Source organism: Volvox carteri (assembly GCF_000143455.1).
Source record: "Volvox carteri f. nagariensis unplaced genomic scaffold VOLCAscaffold_19, whole genome shotgun sequence".
Classification (NCBI taxonomy): domain Eukaryota; kingdom Viridiplantae; phylum Chlorophyta; class Chlorophyceae; order Chlamydomonadales; family Volvocaceae; genus Volvox; species Volvox carteri.
Genome location: NW_003307562.1, coordinates 1,339,038 through 1,350,672, shown reverse-complemented (window position 1 = coordinate 1,350,672; position 11,635 = coordinate 1,339,038). Strand labels below are relative to the sequence as shown.

General features: G+C 57.8%; 1 protein-coding gene across 1 annotated transcript in view; it reads right to left on the bottom strand.

The window, feature by feature from the left end:
• Positions 1-6,014: 6,014 nt before the first annotated feature.
• VOLCADRAFT_91074 (uncharacterized protein) overlaps positions 6,015-11,635 on the bottom strand; it is a gene marked incomplete at both ends in the record, with an annotated part of 7,537 nt that continues 1,916 nt past the window's right edge. Inside the window, 7 exons of the mRNA XM_002950511.1 lie at positions 6,015-6,172; positions 6,763-7,273; positions 8,032-8,134; positions 8,590-8,870; positions 9,236-9,307; positions 9,838-9,996; positions 10,549-10,698. Coding sequence (XP_002950557.1) covers positions 6,015-6,172; positions 6,763-7,273; positions 8,032-8,134; positions 8,590-8,870; positions 9,236-9,307; positions 9,838-9,996; positions 10,549-10,698 — 1,434 coding nt within the window. The remainder of the gene's footprint in view (positions 6,173-6,762; positions 7,274-8,031; positions 8,135-8,589; positions 8,871-9,235; positions 9,308-9,837; positions 9,997-10,548; positions 10,699-11,635) is intronic.

Genomic DNA, 11,635 nt, shown 5'->3' with positions numbered 1-11,635 from the left:
GCTCCAAAGCACATGGCACAGGCCTTAGACAACCTCTCTGACCGCCGCCGGACCGACTTCTACTATTCACGGAGCGCCGACAGCGCTAGCCGCCTTGATGCGGCCGCCGCCGCTGCGGGCGGTACGACAAGCAGCAGTGGAGAGGCATCGGACGAGCTGTACGGCGAGGATGAAAGCAGCCCCTCGTACTGCGACAGCTCCAGCAACTGGTCCTGGTTGGACCCGGCGGAGCTGAGGGGCCGCACTGACCCAGGGGTCGCTTTGAAGCACGAGAGTACGGAGACGCGCGGCGGCGCCGCTGCTGCGGCCGCCAGCAGCTACAGGACAACAACGCCAGCGGCGGCGGTGGCAGGAACAGCAGGTGTGACGGCGGCGGCGGCGGGAGCAGCAGCCGCTGCAGGCGCCGACGTGGTACCAACAATGCTGCCGTACAACTCATCCACCGCCGTCGCCGCTGCCACGGCCACGGCAGCGTCCAACCCAACCGAGGATAGCAAACCTACAGGAACCCAGCCGGCGCGAGATTATCAGTTACAAGGCATTGTACGTCAGTTGGCTGTAGCTCAGTCCAGCAGCGCCGCCGCCGCGGCGGCGGTGGGCAGTGCGCCACCGCACCCCCACCCCCCACCTCCATACAGCGTCACGCACATACAGGCATCCGACGGCCCGCGTCTGGCTGTGGAGGCGGCGACAGCGGCTCCGCGGGTGCATCCGACGGCCCTTGCTGCCGCCACTGCCGCGACCGCGAGATCCTCCATTGGCGGCGTCTTCTCTGTCAAGTCTATTTACAACCCGGTGTATCTGCCAGATCGACAGCCGCGGCAGAGGCAGGAGGGGGTGCAGCCGCCGCCGCCGCAGCAGCAAGTGCAGCAACCGCGGGAAAGGCCTCCGCAGCTAGGCCAGCTACAGCTACAGCTACAGCACAACTCACCTCCAGCAGCCGCCGTCACCGCCGCTGTGGCTGCCGCCGCGCCCGCCGACATCTCGTCCTCGTTCAGGTCATCCGCTGCCGCCGCCGCCGCCGCCGGTACTTCTCTCTCGTACATCAGCACGCGGGAGGTGGCATCCATTTCGAACAGCTTCCGCAGCAGTAGCAGCAGTAGCAGCACCACCAGTCGCAGCAGTAGCAGTTCGACCCGAGGGTCACTGATGCTGACCTCCCCCTCCCCCTCCCCCTCGACCTCCATCTCCCCCACCACCTCCTTCAGCGGCATGGACGGGAGGACTGCGGCCAACAGCCCGTGGTACGTAAGCACGTCGAGGGACAGTCGTTGAGATCTCTACGGAACGGTTAGCAGCAGCTGCGCTGTGGCAGTAGCTTTAGCAGTAGCTGTAGTAGCTGGTTGCCGGATTGGCGGGCCTTGCGGTGGACTGGGACGACGTTATGACTTTGTTGTTGGTGTTCGCGAGGAGGGGGGGAGGGAGGGAGGGAGGGAGGGAGGGAAGGACGCGGCGCGGGTGGGACTTGGCCGTGAGCTGGCCGACCGAAGGGAAAGGGCGAGGGAGGCAGAGGGCCGCAGGAGTCAATGGCGTCGGGCAGCCCCTTGCAGCGCGGCACAGCAGCAGCAGTAGCGGCAGGTGACGGTGACAGTAGCAGCAGCAGTAGCAGCAGCAGTAGCAGCAGCAGTAGTAGCAGCAGCAGTAGCAGGAGTGTGCAGAGTCCCGGACGGCCGGAACGGGGAGCTGAGGGCAGGTGGGGCTACCGAGTGACCTCGTACACCTATTCCGGACTTCATTCCTCGGTCTTGAAGGTTTTAGGGTTTTGCATTTTTTGATAGGTTTTAATAAACAACGCATAAAAAGAGTGAGATATGCCTGGCATTGGGAGTACAATGTGGGGCGGGAATGGGCTTGATCGTGTTGGGGGTTCGTGTTGAGGACAAGGCAGGGCGAAGGAAGGGCACCCGCCGGTGGCGCGGTGGTGGTGGGGTTGGGGGTTGACGGTGGGGTGGGGGTGTTGGGCGTTGTGCCACGGAGGTTTCTGTGCAGGTGGCACAGGGAGCATTCCTCTCTTCTGCTGTACGCGGACGTCGCAACGATTTGCTGCACCGTGATGCTGTGCGTGTGTGTGTGCGTGTGCGTGTGTGTAAATGCGCGCAAACGGGGTTTGTTGTTGTTGGAACTGAGCAGCGGGAAATACAGTCTTATGTGTGTGTATGTATGTGTGTGGCGCGAGAGAAGCCTTGTTGCAGCTTGTCCAGCTTCCTGCTCTGTCTATCGGTCGCACAGCAGCAATGGAAGCGCGCGCAGGTTGACTTTGTGGTGCGGGGGGGATTTCGTCACCACAGCAAAAGCTAACTAACTCTTCCTTTCCAGTCACTTTACCATACGACATACGTCATACGTCAACGGTGCAATGCTGGATGCGGAATATGTTTTTTGATGATATGGATGCATGCTTGCGTACATGAGAATACATACATACATACATACATACGTATACATACCTGCATACTGGTGCATATCGGTATATGTGTACGGTACCGTAGTGTTACATCCAGAATGTGCTCTGCTCTGTCAATTATTATTTTTTGCTGCCCTGGGCGGCTTTTATCATCATGGCGATCATGGCTGGTGTTCACTTGAGGATCTGTCAATGAGCTTTTGCGAATCTGCGCTTTTGAATTTCTCACTCTTTTTGCTTCTTCTCTTTTGCCCTCTCTCTCTCTCGCTCTCTCTTTCGCTCTGTCTTTTTTTCGTTCTCGCTCTCTCCGTTCTACAGTGCGCGAAGTATGAAGCAGCGTTTGCACTAATAGCAACAGCAGTAGCAGTATTCATCAATGGATGGTGATGCAGCGCGGAAAAGAGGTCGCGCAAACGTCTTGTGGAAGGTCAGGCCGTATTCCAGCCGATCCTATTGGGCGAGGTTGCCTGCTTAAGACATCTCATGCTAAGAGCCATTAAAATTGTGTGCACACGAAAACTCATCGTGCGTCATTGATTCCCACTGAACGGAGTACTGTTGGCCAGGACTCAGGGTGTACGGCAGGAAGTGGTGATTGGGATTACGTGTGATACGCATCCTCATGTATCGCACGACAATGTCGTACGTCCTATACTTCAATGCAAGCCATCTTGTACTTCAACAAAAAAAATTGTTCCGTGCGGGGCTGTGTATGTGTGTGTTGTATGTGGCGGGACGTGTGCTGTCAAATGACACACGACACTTCACGACCAAAGTGCCATGGACAGGCTTTGGGGATTTCGTTTCCCAGAGGATCCGTTGTGTTAGTTATGGAGAAGTGTTTGCGGTGATAAGGGGACCATTACCTTTTTGTAAACCATGAGATGGTTTTGTCTTTTCCGTATTATCCGAATCACGAAAGGAAAAGGGTTTTGAAACCATCAGCGCCTCAGACAGACAGATAACCTCACACGATTCGTGTAAACTTTTAGGTCGTTTCTTTGACTTCTGGTCTCGTTGCCCGGATGATAACTCTGCTGATTATGTCGATGGCACATACAGGCAAGCAAGTAAAGAGTCAGAAACATCTTTACACTTGCGCGCACGTTCCTTATCACACATCTATAAAGATATCTTCTCTCTTTCGGGGGAAATTCAAAATTGCATCTTCGTCAAAATCTGATCTAAAAGCTCAGTCACCTCATTCTCTTTCTCCCACGCGTGTGTGAGTGTGCGCACGCGAACAGTCTAGCGACGCCCAAACAAACCCCCACCCTGTCACAGCGTTTATCCCCCCCTGGCACCAGCCTGCCGCCGTTTTCGCCAGCTGGCAAAGCCAAAGAGCTCTTCGTTCATCCGCATCCTAAATGCCAACTGAGAGAAACCTCTGTAATGTAACCCATATATTCCAATCGAGCTGAGATGCACGAGATGCACGGCCGAGAGGTGCCCTACACCCAGACGCCAGCTAAAGCGCCGCCTCCGCCACCCAAAACCTGCTTGGGTGCCGTACACGTCCTCGGACGGCGTCGACACGGACTACGGTCTCGATGCGGGAACGCCAGCCCCCACATGCCCTGGGGCGGCTGACGCCGTTCAGCCCTCATCCCTCAGCACCTCTAACCCTCAAAAGCATTTCACCCCTCTCTCTCTCACTCACTCACTTATTATACGACAGCTACTGCGACCGGAGTCTCTCACTCACACGTTCTGACATCTCCCAACCACTAACCGTCTAATGCCACCTCAAACCCTTCTTCGCCCTATTGTATAGTTCTGCCCTCCCTCTCTCGCACACTTCGCCTCCCAGGCTTGCTTCCCAAGCCGGAGCGTCTCGTCCTCCTCCTGTTCCACTTGGAGGGGCCTCCCCCTCCGCCTGTTCTTTGCAAGGGCCGAACCGATGATGAGACAGCAGCCAACAGCAACAGCAAAATACACAGCCCCGCCCAAACCCGGCCCGCCCCCACGGCCAACTGGCCATGATAGCGACAGACAGCACACCACACCACAAAGCACTTCCACCAACACCCCCCCTCCGAAACCATGACAAGCCCCCCTTTACCCCCCTCCACACACACACACACACACACACAGACCATGATCACATGCGCTGCCTTCGCCGAATCACTCTCTTCCGTTATCCTCCCTACGCTATATTGATGTTCCCGTTCCGGCCCCCAACCAAACCATCTCAATCCCCCCCACATACACACAAACACACCCACGATAGCTGAGATATGGGAGATGTGTGTGTCTGTGTGTCTCTCTGTGTGTGCGTGTGTGTTTTGGGGGCATGGGGCCCACACACAACCACCCTCCCGCAGCTCATCACTCTGAAGTAATCCGACCGGCCGTCTCCCCCCCCTTGGGGTCCCTTAGCCCGCCCTTCCACAAGACGGGCCAATACCCGTATCGGGGTTAGAGCCGCGGTATCAACGTTTTAAGAATCTTTCTACTACCGGATCATTTTTGTGATTATGGCGATCCGCCGCCCATATCAGGCGGCAGTCCAGCAGTCTCCCACCGCACATTCCGGTTGCATGTGTGTGTGTGTGTGTGTGTGTGTGTGTGGTCGGGGGGGGTGGGGAACATCAGCCCCAGCAAGGGGAGAGGCGAATGGTGAGAGAGCGGGAGGAGGGACCAGGCCAGCTTGGCAGGGGAGCTGCTACATGACTAGAACTACATCTCCCCCCCACTACAACAACAACAGCAGGGGAGAGCAGGGAACTGCCTCGGGAAGGAGGCCACTGGTGAAGCTTAACCACCCTGTAACAACATCAACAGCAGGGGCGCGAGGGAAGCCCATCCCTTCCGCAGGCGGAGAGGGGGAAACAGACTCCATATCAGGAACTCCTCCGACACTCCTTCCCCTGTTGCTGTTGCTCAGGATCTTACGTCCGCTGCCGTCGCCGCCGTTGACGTCGCTGCCGTTGCCGTACACGTGCGCACACACACATACACACTATCTAGAGAAGACATGCTCTAATGGTAACGGGTAGCGTCACCCGACCCAACCCAAGCACCAACCAACTGAAATCACACAACGACCCGCAACCACTCAAACTAACTGCCTGCCTTCCTGCGAACCACCTCTCCGCTGTTGTGCGACCCAGACGGCCACCACCTCCCACCCGCCATCGCCACCACCCCAAGAGCTCCCCCCGCCTCTGTTTCCATCTCCTCCTCCTCTTCCTCCTCCCACCACCATCACCAGCAAGCCCCTAACACCAAGAACAACTACAACAGCACGCCAAAGTGCCGCGCCGTGCCGGAGAGCAGCCGATACATCGTCAAGAGGGCTGTTGTGAAGGAGAGGACCTCCTCCTCCTCCTCACCACCACCACACAACGTTGGTCAACACTCGCCGTCGCAGGTCCTCTTCCACATAACCCAGGGGAGAGCGGGCCGTGGAGGAGGAGGAGGAGGTGGAGGAGGAAGGGGGGATCAACCAGTGACGGGCCGTTAGAGGTGTGGGTGTGAAAAAGGGGGGGGGTGTCACCGCTCCAAAGCCACACAGGCCGCCTCAGGAACGCACTCCCCGTTACCGTTACTACCGTTGCTACCGTTATTATTGTTGTTGTTGTTGTTTGAGCTTATGTGGCCCCGCACATCATTGAGGCGCTGCTGCAGCCGTGATGGCGGCGACGTCAGCGGCATCGGCGCTACCGCTGCCGCTGCTGCTAGTGATTTGGAGGAAGGGGACGACAGGTGCTGCCGTTGCGGCGGTCTCTGTCGTCCGTGTTGCGGCAGAGGAGGCACCGGCGGCGTCTGCGTGTGGGTGTCGGCGGCATCGACTGGCAGAGCTGGCACCGCCGCCGCTACCGCCGCCACTGCCGCCCCCAGCTCCGCCGCGGCGACGGGGCCGGTGACGGAATGGGCCCCCCCGGGAGCCGACCGTCGCGGAGCTCGTGGTCGCGGACTTAGCACCTTTGGCGCCGCCGCCGCTGACGCATCCCAATCACGTCCTCCGCCGCCATCGCCATCACCGTCCTGGTCGTCATGCTCGTACTGCTGTTGCTGCTGCTGCTGTTGCTGGTACGACGAGGCCTGATAGCCGTGGCTGTGTCCGTCGCTACGGCTCTGCCCCGGACTATGTCGCCTACCTCGGTGGCCGCCGGGATGCGGGTAGTGGTGGTGACGGTTGTGGTGGTGCTGTTGGGGATGGAAGTTGTGATGCTGGTGATGGTGGTTGTGGTGGTTGTGATGTTGCGGAAAGCCGACGCGGAGCGGCGAGTGCTGGTCCAGAGGCGTCGGCTGCTCGCACAGTTGCAACCGCTCCCGCTGCTGCTGCTGCTGCTGTTGTTGTTGTTGTTGTTGTTGCTGCCCCCATGGCCCGAAATGGTCACGGTCCCACCCACCCCCCTCTGCCATCTTCTTCTCGACGTCGTCGTCGTCCCCCTCATGTAGCTGCAGCGGCCGCTCCTGCGGCTGTAGCCGCAGTAGCTGATCCGGCGGATTTCCTCGCTGCCGCTGACCAGCTCCGAGACCCGCCGCCAAATCACAGGCCATTGAGGTACCCACATCGTCCTCCTCCTCCTCCTCCTCCTCCTCCACCGCACCGTCATTAGCCTCTTGATTCAGGCTCTTCTGCCGCCGTGGTGCGGCCGTTGCCGCCGCCTCCGCTGCCGCCGCCACGTCGCCGGCTGCGCGGGCTGCCGGGGACGTCGCTGTTGCCGTCAGCAACGCCGCCATCCCCTCGTCCTCCTCGTCTCTGCTGCTGAGGATGTCCGGCTCCTTCACGCGGATGCCCTTGCTCTCCGCAAAGTCAATGAGGGTCCACGGCACGTAGCCCAGTTGCTGACACGAGGATATAACCGAATTAACCACCCGGTGATGCAACATGGTTCGGTAGTGCGGGTGCTGGGGGTCCTGCACAGGCCACAAGAAGGGAAAGGCGCGCACCGGCGGAACAAGAACAAGAAGCGCAGGAGGAAAGGGAAAGGGAAGGGAAGGAAAGGGAAGACGCAAATAGGGAGTCAAGGGCGCAAATGTAAAAACATCTCATCGTGTCGATTGCGCTGTCGTGGATATGAAATGAAAAAAGCGGTGATGTGATGTGTGGTGTCAGCATGAACTCTTAAGCATGAGTTAACTCGTTGTTTGAATTCTCCAATCATGATGCGGCTATGATGCTTTTGTCGTGGTCTTAAAATTTCACGTTTTCCCTGGACATGTATGTCCAGGGAAACGTTGTAATTTCTCACGTAAAGCCCAAGTCGGTCGAGCTCACCGCTTGGTGGGTCGTAACAAGGCCAACCCGTCTAACTCTCCCGTTCTCAATTAATTCCGTTTCTTGAGCCCTAATAATATACGTGAATCCTAATACAAGGTGTAGCACACAGCAACAACAACAATATAATAAAATAATAATAAAATAACAACAATAATAATAATAATAATAATAATAATAATCCCACGCAGCCCACCTGTCACAGCTACACCTCTGTCCTACTCGCGTCGCAGCGAGGCACGAACATGCACCGCACCGCCCCTTGCGAGATGTCATCCCTCATTGGCCAGCTTCTACTCACTTCGCCACTCCCTTTTCATACATACCCCCCCCTCCCCGCAAACCCCCCCAACCCACCACATCCCACCACCCGCATCCCCGCCCCCCAGCCCCACACCTTGAGGATGGCGATGCACCTCCGGACAACCGAGTAGTAGATGTTGAGGTCCTTGCAGTCGAGAGCTGTGAGGCCCCACAGCAGCTGGGAGAGCTCCAAGGGCCTTGCGGGCAAAGGGGGGAAGTGAGGGAGAGGGAGACACGCGACGGGGGGGCCGGGGCGGGGCGGGGGGTTAGGCACGTAAGCAGATGGGCTTATAGTCCAATGATGCACACGTCAGAAAATGGTTTTAGTTGGTTACAAAAAATACATGGTTCAGGAAAAACCACCGATGGAAAGAAGGCGCAAGCGGGCAAGCGAAGATGATGTTGATGATGATGATGATGTTGATGAACAAAGAACAGTCACTCCCTCTCCTCCCGGCCCCCAGCTGCACAACGTTCTGACCCTCCTACCTGACCCGAACCCCGCAAACCGACAGGACAGCCTTCTGTATGTGTATCTATGTATGTATGTGTGTGTGTGCAAATATGTTTAAATCATAAAATTAAAAAAAACACCCCGAAATGCCCGTACAGGACAGGGCAGGGCAGCACGACACCGAATTACGTGACTCACTTAAAGCCGTTCATTTTGGTCTCCGCCGCCGCCATCAGCGCCACCAGCAGCGGCTCACTCCGCCACTGGAGCTGTGCTAGCGCCTTGACAATCATGGCCAGGCCTTGGGGGGCAAAGTACGGCATGCGGCTGTACAGCGTCGCGGCCATATGCTTGCTAAAGTCCGCGTTCGAGGGCCGGTGGCGGAAGGTGCCGTACGTCCATAGTACGACACAGACTTCCTGGTGCGTTAGCGTTTCGATGCGGCAGAGCACCACCCCCGCCACCGCGTCCAGGAGCATCTGGAAGGAGCGAAAAGCCCCCCGGGGGGGGGGTGAGGGGATTATATGCTGCTGATGATAGTGATTATGGTGATTATGATGGTGATCAAGATGGTCATGGTGATAAAGGTGGTGGTGGTGATAAAGGTGATGACGGTGATGGCGGTGATGCGACACGCCAAAAACATTTCTACCGACGCGGTAGTGGGGAGAGAAGGGGAGAAAAGAGAGGGGACAATACAACTATAAAAGGGAACAGCCCAACCCCCAACCCAACGCGTATACACATACACACCGTACCGTAAACCCCCTAGGGTTCATGGCCCCCCAATCGGGCCCCCAGAAAGCACCCCCCTCCCCCCGCCCTTCCTCATCCCCCCACCCACCCGATGGTAGTGGTGTGCGGTACCGAACCCCGAAACCAAGCTGCACAGCTCCGCATTGGAGCAGTTTCGGAGCTGAGGACCGACAGCAGCGGGAACCTCGTCCAAAAGCCGTACAGCCTTTCCTCCAAAAAAGGGAGACCAAAAAGGGGGGATAAAGAAGACAAAAGCAAGAGCGGGTTTTGAGGTTAACGCGAGGAAGGAGCGGAAGGACGTGAAAGGTATAATGATATTCGGGATTCATACTCGTGAATGTGAACCAAGAGCTCTTCTCTTCCCTGCGTTGCTGTGCTTCATGACTGAGCGTGGGTCTTAGCGTTTTATCGTAGATCATACAACGTACATCCCTTCTTCCCACCCCCACATGTACCGCGGGGGGGAGGGGTGTGTGTATGGAGGCAGTTTATCTTTGTGTGGGTTTTGTCTTTCTAGTTTTTTTATACACCGAAATCTAGTTTTATCAACCCCCACTACTCGCCCGTGGACATGTGTACCTGCAATACCTCCCCCCTCCCTCTCCCCCCTTTCCCGACTGCGGTGTGTGTGTGTGGCGGAAAGGGAGGGCCCTTTGCTTCTTGCATCATGCCGTACAGACACTGCCGTACCTTGTACCGCAGATGCGCAAACGTCCAGACCGAGAGGCTGAGGTCGGGGGGAGCCATGTGGGGCAGTCGCTGTAGCAACGTGGTCTCCACGTCGTACAGGAACCGTACCCCTGGTTTATGACCCAGCCGTACAAGCGCCCACAACACCAGAACCAGCTCCTGTGTTGTTGTTGTTAGGTCAAATAGTCACGGGTGTTGAGCGGGTTTTGTTGTTGATAGTGGTGATAATGGGGATATTAATGTTGATGGTGGTGGTGGTGGCAAGCCAAGGGGGAAAGGCAAACGACACACAGCGGGGCTGTTGGTTGATGTGTTTGCCACGTCAGGTGTCGTACACCCGGTTATGGATGTGGGAGCTCGCGGGTGAGGGGGAGGGGAGAACGCAACCCCCGTTGGATTTATATGCAATACTGCCGTACCAACCCAGGGAACCCTTCACCCAGTGTACGAGTGTACGAGAGCGGCGGAGGGCGGGCGGACAGGAATTTGATGATGACGATGATAATGCAAAAGCCAAATACGACACCTCCTCCCTTGAAATCCAAATGCCACACCGCCAAATGCCGCAGTTCGGGCGGAGTGCAGAGAGGCCACAGTGACAGCTCCCCACTCACAACAGCAACAACAACAGCAGCAACCCACCCCCCCTCCATCGTTTCCCCCCGGGCCCTAGCTCCTGTCCTTTCACCCCCCCACCGCACCGCCCCGTACCTGCGTGCCGTACTGTCGTACATTCCGATGCACCGTAGCCACCACCTCATGCAGCAGGGTCGCCCCCGGGTGGCAACCCAGCTTGGCAAACCCCCACAGCACCTGACACACCTCCCCGGGCTGGAAATCGTCCATGCTGTCCAACATCACCTGTGAGGGCGTGTGTGTGTGTGTGGTGGTGGTGGTGGTCGTAGTGGTGATCATCGTGGTGTGTGTGGGAGGGGGGGGGAAGTCATATGAAAGGGAAGGGGGAGAGACGGGATTAACAGTGGTACGAAGCAAAGAAAGTCACTCAGAGGAACAAAGGCCGAATTCCAAAACAGAGATTGACAGCGGAGGAACACGGCGCAGGTTTTGGAGTAAGCTCAGGTCGGGGGAGGGGGGGGAGAGAGGGGCACAATGTGGTTGGGAGGAAAGAGGTGAGAACTCGTGAACACGCCCAGGGGGTAACGTAGGGGGGGAGGGGGTGCTGGAGGAGCGATCACCTGGGCCCCCTCCCCCCCCCCCCTTCATTCGTTTGTGGTTCGTCTTTCCCCTCGACCCCCTCACACTCACACTCACACACACACACACACACACACACACACAGTGGTGGCCAGGGTGATGCGCATCCGGTGACACAACTCTGAAGATGGCCAACAACACAACACAACACGGCCCGACCCGACCCAAGACGTGCTAAGCTCCTGTTATCGCTTGCCCTCTCCGTGTGTATGTACGTCTGTACGCCTCCGCCGGCTCATTTGGAGTCTGTCTGTCTATATGTCTGTGCCTATGAAATCTGTCCACCATCTGGCCCGGCAGGAGCCCCCATGCGCCCTTCATGCGCTCCCAGGCCCCCCCAACACTCTTGCCCTGGGGCAGCAGCTTCACTCGTTTGTGGTTCGTCTTTCACCCACACATACACACCCGCCACCAGCACCACCTACTCCGCCGCGCCAGCTGCAGGGTCTCACTGCCTCCCCCACCTCACTGCCCCCCACCTCACTTCCCCCCCCCTCGCCTCCCCTCCCCTCCCCCCCATCCTCGCCTCCCCTCCCCTTCTCCCCCCACCCCCCCTCCACTCCCCTCCCCCCCCACCCCCCCT